Source organism: Pseudorca crassidens, chromosome 16, assembly GCF_039906515.1.
Source record: "Pseudorca crassidens isolate mPseCra1 chromosome 16, mPseCra1.hap1, whole genome shotgun sequence".
Classification (NCBI taxonomy): Eukaryota; Metazoa; Chordata; class Mammalia; order Artiodactyla; family Delphinidae; genus Pseudorca; species Pseudorca crassidens.
Window position 1 is genome coordinate 60709287 of NC_090311.1, and position 17683 is coordinate 60726969.

The window sequence follows — 17683 nt, forward strand, 5'->3', positions numbered from 1 at the left end:
ACCTTCCAAATATACAGACAGCTCATGCAGCTCTATATTAAAAAAACAAAACAAAAAAAAACCTCCCCAAACAACCGAATCAAAAATGGGCAGAATATCAGACAGACATTTCTCCAAAGAAGAAATACAGATGGCCCAAAAAGCACTTGAAAAGGTGCTCAACATCTCTAATTATTAGAGAAATGCAAATCAAAGCTACAATCAGGGGGCTTCCCTGATGGCGCAGAGGTTAAGAATTTGCCTGCCAATGCAGGGGACACAGGTTCGAGCGCCCTGGTCTGGGAAGATCCCACATGCTGCGGAGGAGCTAGGCCCGTGAGCCACAACTACTGAGCCTGCAAGCCACAACTACTGGGTCCATATGTCACAACTACTGAAGCCCGCGTGCCTAGAGCCCACGCTCCCCAACAAGAGAGGCCACCGCAATGAGAAGCCCACATACTGCAGCGAAGAGTAACCCCCACTCGCCGCAACTAGAAAAAGCCCGCATGCAGCAACGAAGACCCAATGCAGCCAAAAATAAAATAAATAAATAAATTTAAAAAACGAAGAAACAAAACTACAATCAGGTAGCACCTCACACCAGTTAGAATGGCCATCAAAAAGCCTACAAACAATAAATGCTGGGGAGGGTGTGGAGAAAAGGGAACCCTACTACACTGTTGGTGGGAATGTAAATTGATGCAGCCACTATGGAGAACAGAATGGGGGATCCTTAAAAAACTAAAAATAGAGCTACCATATGATCCAGCAATCCTACTCCTGGCCATCTATCCGAAGAAAACCATAATTCAAAAAGATACATGCACCCCTGTGTTCATTGCAGAATTATTTGCAATGGCCAAGACATGGAAGCAACCTAAATAGCCATCGACAGAAGAATGGATGAAGACGATATGGTACATATATACAGTGGAATACTCCTCAGCCATAAACAAGAATGCAGTAATGCCATTTGTGGCAACATGGATGGACCTAGAGATTATCATACTAAGTGAAGTAAGTCAGACAGAAAGACACATCTCATATGATATCACTTATATGTGGAATCTAAAAAATGATACAAATGAACTTATTTACAAAATAGAAACAGACTCACAGACTTCAAAAACATACTCATGGTTACCAAAGGGGAAAGGTGATGCGGGAGGGATAAATTAGGAGTTTGGGATTAACAGATATATACCAGTATATATAAAATAGATAATCAACAAGGACCTACTGCATAGCACAGGGAACTCTACTCAATATTCTGTAATAACCTATATGGGAAAAGAATCTGACAAAGAATGGATACATATATTTGTATAACTGAATCACTTTGCTATATACCTGAAACTAACACAACATTGTAAGTCAACTATACTCCAATATAAGATAAAAATTAAATTAAAACAAAGTATTGAAGAGCTAAAAAAAAAAAAAGAACTATGTGTGGACAATTTCACTCTGATATTTTTAGAAACTAAAGCAAAAGGGAAAATCTACTGTCATTTGATTTTCATTTTTCAACAACAGAACAAAAGGACACGGAATAGTTTGTAAAAATGGTTATTTTCCTCCCTTGGCTTAAATGTCCCCTCTGTAAAATAAAGACATTAGGCAAGGTAAAAAAAAAAAAAAAAAAAAAAAAAAAAAAAAGCGTCTTCATTCCCCAAACTAAAAGCTATCTTTTGAGGGTCAGAGAAACTATGCCCCAGAGTTTAGGGGACTTGAGCAATACTGTACCACAATCAGGGCCAAACGAGCAGCAATGCCTGTGAGTTCTGACTCACAGTCCAGTTCCCTAGCCACAGGGGCACAGCACTTTTCCTGGGCACCAAGAAGTGTCCTGGGCCTGCTGAGTGGCAGAGGGCCACCTCGGAAGGCCAGGGGCAGGGGCTCACCGATCAGCGTTATCGCTGAAGAAGTAGTTGACTTCCCCGAAGGTGCCCACGTCATCGTCTGTTGCCTGCAAAGGTAAGAAAAAGAAGTCATGACTGCCAGAACCAGCCGAGGCTCCCGATCTCAGCAGGAAATGTCCACAGCAAACCCATGCTTCCCCCCACACAGCTCCTCAGGCCCAGGCCGAATTATCTAGAGCCACGCTGTTCAATAAGGTTTTCACCAGTCACAAACGGCGATTTAAATTAATACTGGAGCACACAGTTCCGGAGGATCAGTCTTCTACCTAAATCTCCAACTTTACGAAATCTCCCTTCCTGGACTCATGTCAGACATTCTCTGTAGATGCTCAGAGGGCTTGGGGGAGAGACCCTAGACCTGTGGCTTGGGGTCTGGTGGCCTCCTCCGGCGACTCTCCTCCAGTCCCCAAAGCCTCCAAGTCAGATGTGGTACCCGGTAGGGGAGGCCTCTTGGGTGGATTTCTAGTGTTCCCCCTTCTTTAACCCGGGGAATAATCCACTGCGTGTACCAAGCAGACTATCATCTGGTTGGCAACCTCTTCTGCTGGAAACAGTCTGCTGCCCACCCCCACCCATCTTTTGGCATCCCTCTCTGCTTGAACAAGTGGTCCAAGTGGGACCTAGTCCCGTGACCTCAGGGACTAGGCTGGGAGTGGTCCCTGACCTCAGCAGGGGCCTATTAGAATCCTTTCCTGGGATTCTTCTTATTGTTGCTGGGGATAAAAGCTTTCCTCTGGGGCAGTGAAGCTGGGACGATGTGAAGTGGGAGCTGCTGGATGTGTAGGGACGATGAAGACTGGGGCTGATCTTGGTAGTTCTAGTCCTGAATCTGACATCCCTTCCCACCTCAGTTTGGTTTGTGAGTTCAACAAGATCTCTTTTATCCAGGCTGGTCCAAGTTGGCTTTCTATCACCTACAGTAAGAAGAGACTGGAGCGAGAGTGGCCTGCCTCATGCCTGATGATGGCAACGATGGTGACCACTGCCAGCCTGCACTCGATCATATATTTTACACTGTCAAAGGGCATCCAGGTCTATTAAGACCTCATTTTATCCTCACAACTGCCACAACATGATGAGGAAGGCACACATTTCTACCCATCACACAGATCACAAAACTGAGGCCCAGACCACAGTGAGGTCTGGTGTGACCCTGTCACCACTCTAGGTCACGAGCAGGTTCAAGAAGAGTGGGGCAGAACCTGCGATCCCTACTGCCATCCCAGGGTTCCTTCCTTTAGGCCACCTACGTGGGGCCCCTCTCCAACCCCTCCCTTGTCCAGGACAATGGTAGTTATAGTAGAGGCTTGGCTTTTGCGGCTGGAACCTCTGGGCTTCTGCATTGTCGCTGGCATGGTTACAGTCCACAGTGCAGACTAAGTGACACCATTCATGCATTCATTCAATAGTTACTCAGTAAGCATGTACTCTGTGCCAGGCACTGTGACCTCTGCTCCCTCCCAGGCCAGGCCCTAGAGCTGGGCAAACTGCTACCTGCCACCAGAGCCTGGAGGGAAAGGCCTTGGGCTGACCTTGGGGTGTTTTACACTCAGGGCTTCTCTAAGATCACAACTGGATAAAGGTTCTGCTGCTAAAAATATGTTTCAATACCTACTTTTGTTTATTTTTTAGCTTTGCGGTATAATTGACAAATTATTTTATAACTTTATTATACAATAAAATTATTATGATAATATAGTATATTGAGGTATACTTGACAATGGAATGGATTCCCACTATTGAGTTAATTAACCACCCATCACCTCACAGATTTACTCTTTTGTTACTTGTCCGGTGAGAACACTTAAGTTCTCTCTCAGCAAATTTCAATGGTACGGTACAGTGTTATCAACTATAGTCACCATGTTATACATTAGATCCTCAGACCTTATTCATCTTATAACAAAGTTTGTACCCGTTGATCAGCCTCTCCCTATTTCCCCCTGCTCAATACCTTGGTAGTAGGTATTTGTTGAGGTTCCTTTTAAAGTTCTTGGATTCTGTGAAATCTATTCCATTCTGTGTTCTTTACGATAAACCCGAATTTCAAGAAAACGCCAATTTGAGTCCAGTATTTTGAATTCAGGAAGGCAGAGAAGTAAATGATATATTCCAAATGATTTAAATGAAAAAAAGTGTTTATACCCAAAGGGTTAAGATCTCAGTTATCCAGAAGGAAGCCAATTCCAGGGGCTGCGGCAGCCTGCTTTTAAGGACAGGCTCTTGTACACACTGTTCCATTCAGTCCCCACTGTGTTCAGCAGACTGTGTGTGGACCTCTGTCTTCTCACCGCCCTGGCCAGGCTCCAAGAGCATCACAGGTTGTCGGGGGATGCGTGTATAATAAATGGAAAGGTAAACGCCGAGCTATGTAACCCACCTTCTAACCCAGGACTGATTCCAGGGCAGACCGTCCCCCGTGCCCTGAGCCACTCCTCCCGACACCTGCATTTATCGACTCCTCACACTTATCACGTATTGTATCTTCATAACGACCCTATGACGTAGGTGCTATTATTACTACCACCCCCAATTTACAGATGGGGAAACTGAGGCACAGAGAGAGTGAACAGCTCACCCAAGGCTTCACAGCTAAAAGAGCGGCAAAGTTAGGATTTGAACCCAGTGCCGGCTAGTCACATCCTTCGCCTCAACGTGTTCTTGCTTCTAAACCAAGAAGAGAACTTGTTCTCAGAAGGAATGGTTATTCCAGGGCAGAGGAGACCAAAACTTCTCATAATAAGCCCACCTCTCTCCTCCCCTTTCAGGGACCAGAGAAGGTGGGGAGGCACCCATAAGTCCCCTTTCATTCCACCAAGAAATGATCACCACCACACATGGCATTACTAGACTATAATAACTGCAGCTCAGTCTGGGGAGCAGCTGACCAGATGTCATCAAGCCCCTTGGTGAGGGGTGAGTGTAATGTAAAGACCCTAGCTCCAGGTCAGAGTCAGCAGCCCAGGTCACCGTGTGACCAAACAGCAACCTCCTGGGGCCTCGGCATCCTCATTTGTCCAAGGAAAGGGTTTGGGGAAGCAAAGAGGGTAGGGCCGCATCTGCCAGGCTCACCTCCCAGCCTGGACAGTGCCTGACACGTGGCAGGTGCTTCACAAATGCTTGGAAAATGAAGGAACCAATTCTAGTAAGAAGGGGGTGGTGGAGAGATGGGGGCAAAAGCAAGGAGAGCGGATTGTAAGGGAAAGGGAGGGGCGAAAAGAAGGAGCGAGGGAAAAGGAGGGGAGAGGCTAGGAGGGGCAGAGGGGTCAGCAGAGTGGGCTGCGCCAAGCCACAAGGGGGGTTCCCTGCCCCTGAAGGTCGCATCGGGACCCTGGGGACAAGCCCGCCACGTCTATGTGCCCTATGGAATTGCACTCGGACTGTTAGGGTGGGAAGGACCCCCGAGGTCCCCCTGTCCAGTCCTCTTCACCCTGAGGCTCAGAGAAGTTAGGTGACGAGCCCCTGGGAACAAGACAGAACTGTCTTCTCTCTCCAGGCAGATGCTGGCCTCTACCACCCCCACTGAGTCCCCACTCCCTCCCCGAGTGGACTGAGCACAGCCATGGTTCCCACGGTGACCCCTCTCCCCGGGGGCCTCTTGCTGCCCGCCCAGGCCGCCGATGCTAACCGGAGAAGATTTGTGAGTCCTTTAGTGCCACCGTCTAATGACCTAATGAAATATGTATGCCTGGTGAAGAGGAGAGGGAGAACTTTCATTTTTCACGTGCACGAAGCAGAATAATATGGCAGGCTGTGCGCCTGCCAGGGTGGGAGCGGCCAGCACAACACAAAGGGCCTGGTCAGGGTGCTCCGGCCAGCGCCAGGCTGCTGCGGGGCTGATAGGGCCCTGCGCCCAGAGAAGGCAGCAAATCTGCCCGCTAGGCGGCCCTGCTGAAGGCCCTCCTCCTTTACATGCATTTTCAGCCCTGTACTTGGGCCGTTGCTGCCAGCGCCGGCCTCATCTCCGACCACGTGCAGGCTGGACCACGTGCGGCTCCCCGGCCTGACCGGCTCTGCTCACGCTGCGCCCTCTGCCGGATCGCCTCCTTCCTCTCCCACCTGGCTCACCCACTCCTGTCCTCCTGGCTCCCCAAGGTGGGGTTAGGGCTCCACCCTGCTGGAGATATTCCCAGCTGTGACCGCTCTGTGGAGCTGGAGCTGTGGGCTGATGTGTTTCCCACCCCAGGAGGCTGCGGATCCCCGAGGCCAGGGTGGGACACGGGGCCTGGACATCAGGGTGGCTCAGGAAAGCTCCTATATCCGTCATCTACAGGTACACCTGCGTCCACATCCACACCACATAGGTACGTATACTGTTTCATTTCGACCACACGCATACGTGGCAAGTACTGTTAGAACCCTCTCCTCCCTGTCTGTAACAAACAAGGAATCAGAGGCAGGATGATAAGGAACTCTCCCAAGATTTCACAGCTGGTAAGAGCCAGAGCTGGCATCCAGATCCCTGTGTTGAAAACCGTTTAGCAGCTTGTGACACACGCCCTCGGAGCAGCGTCCTGTGGAGGCCTAGGAGCCGCTTGGCCGTGCTGGCCAGCCCAGTAGGGGGCGCTGCCGGGGCCTGCTCCACTACCCACCCTGTAACCTGTCCCACCCAGGCAGGTCTCTGTCCCAGCCCCACTCTGCTTGTTACAGCACTTTTCACAACAACCTCCTTCCCAGGACCTGCTTTGCTCCTAAGCAACTGAAAAATCAACAGATGAATCACGTGCCAAACAGACAGTGACCCTCGGGCCCACTTTAGGAAGGAGGGTTTGAGAAGTGACCTGTGCAGAGAGAACAAATGTCCTCCTCAGGCCATGAACACCCTTCCTCCTGCCACGTTCTGGGACGTTCTGTCTCCGTGCAGGGTCACTTCCGGGATCTCGCTGCTGCTGGCCCCCTCTCTGATGCCTCTGTGTCCCCGTTACTACTCCACCTGGGCTAGAATCTCACCCACAGGTACACACTAGCACATTTTGCCACTTGCCATGACTCTCATAAGATGCCCAGGTGTAAGAAGTCAAAACCAACGGCTACAATGATCTTCCTCTGCTCAAAGACCTTCAATGGCTCCCCACTGCTGCTGAATTAACTTCAGACCGGCGCCTGTCGTCAAGGCTCTGCAGAGCCTGGCTGGCCTTGGCGATTTTGTACCCATCTCTCCCTGATGCACCCAAACTGCCCCCTCATTGCCTGGTTGCATCATCCCTTCATTCCGTAACTGCTGCCCACCCCTCCAAATGCCCCCTCCCTTAGGGAGCTCCCTGGCTGCTTCCTGTTCTTGACCTGAGAGCCCCTGGCTGGACCTGTTTTAGAATACTCAGCAGTCTGCTGTCCCTGAAACCTGCTTGCGTATGCCCCGTTGCCTCCCCTTGACGGACAAGCCTGTACCTAACTTATTTTTGTATACTGTGTTGTGCTTGGCACAGGGCTCAAAATCTTCGCCAAATTTAGTAAAATCTGGGATTTCCATTGCCAGACACTGAGGGCCAGCATGACCTTCCTTCTGGGGGGCCAGTGCTCCCATCAGCAAACACCTTGGTGGGCCGTGAGCAGCCAGAGCGGGGCTCCTTAGGTTGCCCAGGAGGCAGGGCTGGGGTTTCTAAAGCATCTCCAGAAAGTCTCCCAAGCTCAGGTAGAGGCAGGTGGGATGGGGGGTGGGGGGAACACTCATGGAACAGCCCTCACGGTCAGCCTGCAGGCAGGTGCAGAGCAGGTGAGAAGGGCAGCGTGGGCGTGGAGGGGCAGATGGGGGGCGCCTGGCACACCACAGAAAGAACCTTCACCAAGATGATGATCAGACTCGCGCTCAGTCACGTGCTCAGTAAATACTTTCTGAGCTTTTCCAATGTGCCAGCTACTGTGCCTGGCTCTGAAGCCACAGCCATCAGCATGACAATGCCCTTGCTGGAATGTGACTTACAATCAGAAAGGGGAGACAGACAATAATGGAGGAGAGAAATAGCTAAGTAACAATTTCAGACAGTGGTAAGAACTGTGGGGAAACACAGCAGAAAATGGGCTAGCAGGTGACTGGGTTGCTATCTTAGGTTGACTAGCCCTGGAGAAGATCTTTGGCACAGTGTATCTGGGTTTACAGGACAGTCACTGGCTGGACACCGAGAAGCCTGGGAGGTCCTGGTGAGAACCGCTCTCCCTGAGGCCCGGAGGCGGCTCAGAACGTCTCTGTCTCCCCCAGTGGAAGCGTCTGCAGCCCAGGAAGACCAGCCGGCGGGTCAGCATCTGTCCCCGCGGTCAGCTCATGGGAGAGGGTGCCGCCGGGACTGGCTGCTGCCCAGCACCTGATTTATAAGGCCTCTCCTCCGATTCTCCTCAACACTGGCATTACCAGCAAAACTAATTCCCTCATTTGGGCCTTTATAATTGCATCCGCGAGTGCTTATTTCTGTGATGGACAATGCCGGCAAAAGTGTAATTTTCTTCTGCTGACAAAAAAGAAAAAAATAAATACACACGGCGGGGGGGAAAATTCCAAAGGTTAAGACAAGGTGAGCCTGCAGTGGAGGAATAGGCAGATCCCCAGACCAGCCAGGCTCATGTCAGAAACGTCCGACTTTCCCCTGGCTATACAGGGTGGGAGGGGCTCAAATGACCCCCTGCCATTTCCCTTTGAGCACTTACTCAGAGTGTCAGGCACTGTGCCCAGCATTTCTCATGCTTTAGTTCACTCTATCTTCCCAAAAGTCCTACGGGAAGGACTTTCGGGAAGTCCTTCCCTTTGGGAAGCACCAGTATTATTTCTATTTTACAGATGGAGGGAACTGAGGCTCAGAAAGGTCAATCAACTTGCCCAAGGTCAAACAGCCACGGTACCAGGACATGAACCCAATACAGTCAACTGCAAGGCAGGTGCTCTCAAACACTCCCCTCCCCCATTGGTGGGGCTGGAGGAGGGGCGTCCTCCTGCAGTTTGAGAGCTCAGCCATGGGATCCAGGATGCTCCTACCAGGTCACTGTACTCACCCCATAGATGAGGCCCCAACAGGCAGTCTTTTCCTTCTCGTCACAGGCTCTGCCCCCAGCCTCTGCCTTGAGTGGGTGGGCTCCAGCGATTCTGCTTGTGCCCGTAAGCAGAGGACGGAGGGGTCGCTGGATGTCATTTCCCAGGACGCAGGCCCTTAGCCAAGATCCTTCATCCTCAAAGGTTCCCCCCAATCCCATCCCACCCAAGCTTGGTCATGGTGTGTGTTGGTGGCTCAGGGCCTAGACTGGGGGAGGCTGTCACCTGCTAAAGGCCGGGGCAGGCTGGCTGGCTGTGGGCACCCGTCTGACCCTTGTAGGGCTCTTCACCCAGCACCCTGTGGATATAGCTCTTCCTTCAACTTGGATGCCAGGGCTCTATGCTCAGCCCAGCTCCCTGCCCTCTGATGCTCATCACAACATCTCATGCCCACTCCCAGGAACCCACCATTTCAACAGCGATCAGGTCCTCTTGTCTCTTTGCTCCTCCCAAGAGCCCCCTTCTGACCCAGCCTGTTCTGACAATGAACAGTGGCCATCTCTCACCGTCTTCCATTCATTTGCCCTGAACCAGGGGCCTCCCTTACAGGCTATCTGCCTTGCCGACACACCATCCCCATGGATCCCTGCACCTCCCTGTTGTCCCTCGTCATGGCCTTGCAGACGCCCATCTGCTGACGCTGGGCCTTATGCCCTGACCTGACCCCCACCTGCTCTGGCCTCCTGCTGGGTCTGCCTCCAACTGCTGCTCGTCGGATGCCGCTGCTGCACTCTGGCTCGCTGATCCCCTCCCTGGGCCAGACGCCCTCCTCTCTCAGGTTTCTAAACACCTGTACCCTTCTTTATAGCTAGAAAGTCCTGCCCTGTGTCTTCTTTTGTCTACCTGTGCCCTCTCGCTTCCCTACCTACTTCTCTCTCTCTCCTCACACACACACACACACACACACACACACACACACACACACACACACACACACACACCCTCTCTCTCTCTCTCTCTCTCTCTTCCTCTCTGTGTCTCAGGCAGCCCCCAATACCTCCCTGTCCCACCCCCACCCTCACATACTCTCACAGAAACCTTCTCTCTTTTCCTCTGTCTCAGGTGGACCCCAACCTGCTACGTACTCACACGCAGAAACTCATGCACATCTGCACCCACCCTCAGTCTCAAGCAGCCCCCATGCCCACCCGAGCCTCAGCCCCGGGGGCCCCTCCACGCCCCTTCCCCAGCCACCTGTGCACCTCTCCCTGCAGGCTGGCAGCTGGCAGGCACGCACTCAGTCACTCCCCACCGGCGTCCACACCCCCGTCACGCACGCTCCCCCGGATGCCCCGCACGGGGCTTCTGCTCTGAAGCAAGGCGGACCCAGCTGCCTTCCCAGCAGCCCTGGGTCCCAAGCAAACGTGGCAGGCAGCGGGCACCGGCGAGCAGTTCTGCTCCCGTGCACAAATCTGCAGAGAAGGGCACACGGTACAATTTGTTCAGGAAACAATAGCAATGTTTGACTTGTCATAAGGATTGATGGAGCAGAAATTTACATGGGAGAATGCATTTTTAAACAGCTCCACGGAGCCCCAGTGCTTCACTGGTAGTGATTTCCACATTCATCATTCGCTGAGCTCCTCTGAATAACTCCTTAAACTACGTGAGATTAACTGCCCTCTTGCAAGCTCTGGGGAGGCTGGTGGGAGGCAGGAGGTACTCCTCTGGAGGAACCTGGTAGCCCAGAGACTGGGGTGACCTCCACTTGGCCTGATTAGGCCCATGGGGCCCGGTCTTCTCCCCTGTTCCCGCACTCCCTCCCATGCTGTGGACGAGTATTTCAGCTTCTCTCTAGGATGTGAGGTAGAAGCCAATGGCCAGGAAGTATCATCTGGACTGCCCCACACTTCCGGGCAAATGGTCGGTGTGTCAGTTTCCCTCGCCGTCTCAGAAGGAAGCTATCTAATCTGAGTAGGAAGCCAGGGCTGATGGGTGAGGGCATGGCGAGTGCTGGGTGGGTAAAACAAGGTTCGGTTGGAAGCTGCTGCTCTGAGCACCTTCCTGGGAATCCCTGGTCAGGGGGGATGTCACACTCCTGGGAGGAGAAATGATAGCATCTGTAAGGAAATGTCTCCCATTGGACTTCGTGTAGGGATAAGAAGAGGAGTGCTCCAGGTGGGCAGTGGGGCCAGGGAGTGAAGCAGAGGGCACAGGAGAGGCCCCGGGGAGGCTGCGGGTCATAGGAAGAAAGGTGCATTCAGGAAAGCCCTTGGTCCTGCTCTCGGCCTTCTGAGTGTGCAGAAGGCCTTAGGACAAAAGGGTGCTACTGGGGAGGCTGGGGACAGAGACTCAGAGCACACGGTCAGGTGAGTCGCTGAGTGGGAGGGCAGTTAGGAAAGGGTGGGGACTCGGTGGGTGGTGGGGCTCCCTCACGTTCCATCGTGGACCTGGGGTGGATGGCCACCACTCCATCACACATGCCCATGCCGCATCACTCATCTGTCATAGTACTGAGGGCAGAGAAGGCCTCAGGATCTCTCAGCCCCACCTTCCCTATGGGAGTCAGCAAGCAGTGGGATGTGAGTAAAGTCTCTCTGCTATGTCTGTTGGGCTCTCTGCCCCTGGAGGGTCAGAAACCTGCTTCTCCCTGGGAGGCACAGTACAAGACCAGGCACCAAGGGCCTCAAAAGGATGTGTGGCTCTGTGTAGGGTCATGAAAATCCCTTCAAAATGGGAGCGTGAGATCTGGGTGCTGGTCCAGCTTCTGCCCAACCATCCAGCTGTGGGACTTTGAGGAAGACACTGGGCTTCACGGCCTATGTGCTCAGCCTCCTGACCCATCTGCCCGCTCCTCCTCTGGTGCTAGCAGCCCATCCTCCACCAGGGCCAGAGGGGATGTCTGACCACACGAGACACCATTCTCCAGCTTAGAAGGCTCCCAGGGCATTGAAGACAAAGCCCAAACTGCTTGCCATGCCCCTGAGGCCTGATGTGGGCCAGCCTCTTTGGCCCCTGACCTCCTCTCCCGGCCCATCTGCCAACAACTACAGTAACATCCACTCTAACCCTCAGTTTCCTCATCTGTAAAATGGGGCTAATAATAGTACCTGTCTCATGGAGTTGGAGTGGGGATTTTAGAAGGTACTGAAGCAACGTGCTTTAGACCAGTGCCTGGCACATAGGAGCCGCTGTCTAAGTGGAGCCAGTACTTGTCTTTCCACCCCTGATTCTAGCCACTCACTGTTTCCAGTCCTCCGCAGACATGCTCCTGCTGAGCCCTCTCTCAGCCTGGCCCTCCCGCCTGGGCTGTGCCAGCAGCTGGCAGGGGGGAGGGGGGGGAGAAGTGGCCCTGAGCCCTACCGGAGAGGGTGCTCCCATGGGGGCCTGACCTGAGCCCCGCCTATTAACGTGCCCTTCTGTGGCCGGGGAGGGATGAGAATTGGGCTGACAGGTGCACTCAAGGTGTGGGGTCCCCGGCTTGCTTGTTATTGCAGATACAGTGTTGTTCTTGGGCTCCTCCACCCCCTTCTTTATTTCTATCTTATTTTAAAACCTGGAAATAAAAATTGATGGGGAGCAAATTGCTCTGGCCAGCGGCTCTGTGCTTAAAGGAGTTGTCACGGGAAAGCAATTACGGGATGTCAAGGGCTGTCGAGGTGGCCGCAGCTGCCTGCGTCCCATGCCTGGCACTGCCTGGTGGTCCCCAGACCGGCTTGCAGGACGAGCATGGGGTCCCCCGGAGGCAGGGGGATAAGTGCAACCACTGCCTTGCTGAGTGTCAAGCTATAGGCCTGGCCTGGCACTGTGTGAGAAACGTGACACGATTTGTCCCTAATCCTGCAAGCAACCAGCAAGATGGGGTCACAGCCCCATTTTACAGATAAGCAACTCCAGCTGATATGACTGCAAAACGAGTAACACAGCTCACTCTTGTTTAGTCCTTACTGGGTCCCAGGATTTATTCCAAGAAATCTACATGTATTAGCACATTTCATTTCCACTCCCACTCCATGAGATAAGTACTAATACTACCTTTGTCTTATGAGCGTGCAAAGTTCCCAGCTGGGGCAGAAGCTACTGGTGCCACACACGCCCCCCCGTGCCTACCTCCACACACCAGGGGCTGCTTTAGTGGAAGCGTCCATGCCTCTCTCGGCCTGTGAGCTTCCTTCTCAAAGGAGCAGTTGGAATGATGGGGTGTCCACATCCCCAGAAGCTGTCCCCACTCAATGGGGGCTAGGAGTCGATGGACCAATACCCCAGCCTCCTCGCCCTGAGCTTGGATAGCTCAGACACAGCCCTCCTGTTGATTTCCCAGCGGACGGAGCTCCAGAAGCCCCCGTGGTAACCGGCTTCACGGCGCCCCCTTGAGTGACCTCGTCTCACCTCCCGCTCCCACCTGAGTTTCCTGGGGTCACCTCCCAAGTAAACTGCCGGTCCTTGAGTCCTTGTCTCAGGATCTGCTTCTGGAGAGCCAGACCTTAGACACAAGCCTCAGGCTGGACACTGGACACGCAACGGTGAGCCTGGCAGTATGTTCCCAGCCCTCAAGGCACTCAGAGTGGCCAGTGGCTCAGGGATGGCTGTTAGCGGGCCCAGGGTCCTGCAGTTGGTCACCGGCAGAGCTGGGACTCGAACCCTCGTCTGTCTGACACTCGCACACACAAATCAAAGAGGAAAAAAATCCCGCTCCTAGCCCTTCTACAATGCTGCCCCTTCTTTTATGCCATTGGATTTGAGGAAGACTCAACTGAGTGCCTTTAAAAAAAGAAAAATCACATCTGACCATCAAACAAAGAAGAGTGGGATGCAGAAAGCCATTTTCCCGGGGATGCAGGAGGGTGGCTGGGGGTGAACGAGACGTTCACAGTCAGAAGGGTCTTGAGGCCTCTCTGGGGCCAGTTATCAGGCTGGGATTATGTGGTAGAGGATGAGAAGGGGAGGGTGCCAGAGAGATGTGGGGACAGACACTGCGGCCGAGCCTCAGTTAAGTGGGGCCTTGTGTGCAGAGGAGATGGAAGGAGGAAGAAAAGACAGTCCAATCAGCCCCCTGGGGATGTAGCCAAACCACGGCTGGGAACACCTCCCCCCACTGCTGGACCTCACCACTGTATCCTTGCCTGGAGTCTGACCCCCTCCCTCTTCTTCCCTGCCCCCATGGGGTGCAACAGGCAGCTCCAGGCCTAGTGGAAAGGTGAGGAGAGGTACCTGGGTAGGGACTGGTCCCCACCCCCGTGCCAGGACACATCCTCACTCAAGGTGACTTGGAGCCGGGTGACACGGCTCCCGTGCCTGCTGCCATTGGCGGGCTCCGATTGGGCCATCACGCGCAGCTCACTAATGAACCATATTGATTCCACATCCTCCTGTTGTCTCCCTAAATGGCAAGCCACACCTCTGATAGATTAAATACCCACACAGTTGCCCGCCTGACATCTCCATCACTCCGCCTGCAGGTCCCTAAAGAATTTTACAGCCCCACAACGACAGAAGAAATTAAGGTCAAAGTCAGACAAAGGAACTATAAATCACCTGTGATCCTGAGACCAGCAGAGGGCTACAGCCCCAGGCCCTCACTCACATGGGCCAGTCCAGCCCAGGGCTTGACGGTGAGACAATCAGATTTTGTGTATCAGCGCAGGCTGGCGAGGGCGTGCTGGGAGCATTCACGCCCGAGAAGCAGCCTCTGTCCACAGACATTTGGATTCACTCACTCCTCTGCCCATCCCGCCTCCGGTATTTAGAATGTTCTAACTCAGACTGAGAAATGCCCTGACAGGAGAGCAGCATATCTCATTCATAAAGACTTGCTTCCCAAGGAGTTCAAAACATTCTAGCCACGTTGTTCTAAAAACGTCCCAGAATAGGGAGAGGGTCCAGCAGCCTTCTCTCCATAGAGGAACTGAGGTTCATGGAGGAAAGGGGTTTGCCCAGGGTCCTTCAGCAACTTGAAGTCCCTGACCTTCTGACCTGAAGGTTGCAGGTCTTGTTACAATGGGAGCCTAAAGGGCTTTTTTTTTGGTGTGTGTGTGTGTGTGTGTGTGTCCTGGTCCTGTTTCTCCTTTGGGCAGGGGGTACCCCCTACAGGTGGCTGGGCAGACAGAGGGGGGTCTGGGCCTTGGGTTCAGCTTGGACGTCAGTCAGTCAAGTTCAGTTTCCAACCTGTCATACCTCTTGGTCCCATAGTTTCACCAGGGGAGTCTCAGGGAGGGTTTCCGTCTTCATGAGGAGGCTGTGTTGCCTCATGGTGAAGGGGAAGGACGTTGGTATCCTAGAGACAAGGGTTCACGCCTCCGCTCTGCCCCCTCCACAGGTGTGACCTTTGGCAAGCAGCTAAGTACTCTGAATCTCAGGGCTCTCATCTATAAGATAAGGACACTAATTTCTACCTCACCGGGCTGTCATGGGGATTCGATGAGATAACACACAGAAGGGGGTCAGTTTGGCACCAGGCACTCAATACTAGTGCCTGTTATTTGTTTAGCACCTACTCCACATTAGGTGCTTTGCCAAGTCCTTTACATTATCCCCTTGAATCCCCACAACAAATCCATATGGAGCTATCATGATCACCGTTTTCCAAGAGAGGAAACTGAGGCACACACAGGTTATTTGGCAGAGACTTAAACATCTATACTCCCTTTCTCAGCTGAACAGAAACCATGCTTTTTAGGGGGTAGAACACTACCTGGCTAAAATACTACATTTCCCACCTTCCTTTGCAGCTAAGCACAGCCACACAACTAAGTTCTGGCCAACGAGATGAAAGCAGAAGTTTGCAAGGCATTTCCTTTGGAAGTCTCCTTAAAAGGAAATGAGAGTGCTTGGCCTCATTTTCTCCATTCTGCAGCTTGGAATCTGGATGTGGAGGCTGGAGCTCTAGCAACCATTTTGGATCATGGAGATGAGGGCCATACTCTAGGAATGGTGAAGGAGAGAAACTGAAAGAAGCAACCAAGGCTGCTTACCTCTAAACAGCTTTTAAATGTGAGAGAAATGCACTTTGATTTTGTTTAAGAAAAGATTTGGGGGGTTTGTGTTAGTGGTAGCTGTATTGAGTCATTGCCGATACAAGTAACCTATTCAAAGTCATAGGACTCAGAAATGGGTGAATCAGAATAAACCTGGATCGTGTAAGTCTGGAGGCTGGGGTCTTTACCACTCTGCCCCCTGTAGTGAGCACTTGAGAAACATGAGATATCATTATCATCATCATTACATTAGGGGAGAAGTTTCCTTCTTAGGTTACCATACATTAACTGGTCATAAAATCAACTTAGTGGGTCATGACTATCATTGAAAAAATAAAAAAGAAATCTAGTAGAATGAAACAGAAAATACTAGGGTGAAAACTGTAAGACATTGATGAAAGAAACTGAAAACGGCACAAATAAATGGAAAGATATTCCATGGTCATGCACTGAAAAATTAATATTGTTAAAATTTCCATACTGCCCAAAGCAATCTACAGATTCAATGCAATCCCTATCAAAATTCCAATGGAGGGTTTCCCTGGTGGCGCAGTGGTTGAGAGTCCGCCTGCCGATGCAGGGGACACGGGTTCGTGCCCCGGTCTGGGAAGATCCCATATGCCGCGGAGTGGCTGGGCCTGTGAGCCATGGCCGCTGAGCCTGCGCATCCGGAGCCTGTGCTCCGCAAACGGAGAGGCCACAATAGTGAGAGGCCCGCGTACCGCAAAAAAAAAAAAAAAAAATTCCAATGGAATTTTTCACAGAAACACAGCAGACAATCCTAAAATTTGTGTGGAACCACAACAAACCCCCAATAGCCAAAGCAACCTTGAGAAAGAAGAACAAAGCTGGAGGCATCATGTTCCCCGATTTCAAACTACAAAACTATAGGAATCGAAACAGTACGGTACTGGCATAAAAACAGACACAGATCGATGGAACGAAATAAAGAGCCCAGAAATAAACCCACGTATATATGGTCAATTAATTCATGACAAGGAGCTAAGACTATACAAATGGGAAAGGACAATCTCTTCAGTAAATTGTGCTGGGAAAACTGGACAGCCATGTGAAAAAGAATGAAACTGGACCACTATCTTATACCATACACAAAATTAACTCAAAATGGGGATAGGGATCAAGATGGTGGAGGAGTAGGATGGGGAGCTCACCTTCTCCCGCAGAAACATTAAAAACACATCTACATGACATTTTTTTTCTTAAATCCCATATATATGTGTTAGCATACGGTATTTGTCTTTCTCTTTCTGACTTACTTCACTCTGTATGACAGACTCTCGGTCTATCCACCTCATTACAAATAGCTCAATTTCATTTCTTTTTATGGCTGAGTAATATTCCATTGTATATATGTGCCACATCTTCTTTATCCATTCATCCGATGATGGACACTTAGGTTGTTTCCATCTCTGGGCTATTGTAAATAGAGCTGCAATGAACATTTTGGTACATGACTCTTTTTGAATTATGGTTTTCTCAGGGTGACAAAGCAAGAGAGAGGCATAGACATATATACACTACCAAACATAGCTTCCCACTAGCTATCTACCTTACGTCTGGTGCATAGCACAGGGAGATCAGCTCGGTGCTTTGTGACCACCTGGAGGGGTGGGATAGGGAGGGTGGGAGGGAGGGAGATGCAAGAGGAAAGAGATATGGGAACATATGTATATGTATAACTGATTCACTTTGTTATAAAGCAGAAACTAACACACCATTGTAAAGCAATTATACTCCAATAAAGATGTAAAAAAAGAAAACACACATCTACAAGTGGAACGATTCACACAGAACATCTACTGTATGACAGCAGAAGACCTCAGACT

General features: G+C 51.4%; 1 protein-coding gene across 1 annotated transcript in view; it reads right to left on the reverse strand.

Annotated features, from left to right (window-relative positions):
• Window positions 1-17683, reverse strand: part of CDH23 (cadherin related 23) — a 393201-nt gene that overhangs the window by 155990 nt on the left and 219528 nt on the right. The window contains exon 13 of the mRNA XM_067710644.1: window positions 1887-1951. Within this exon, the coding sequence (XP_067566745.1) occupies window positions 1887-1951 (65 nt within the window). The remainder of the gene's footprint in view (window positions 1-1886; window positions 1952-17683) is intronic.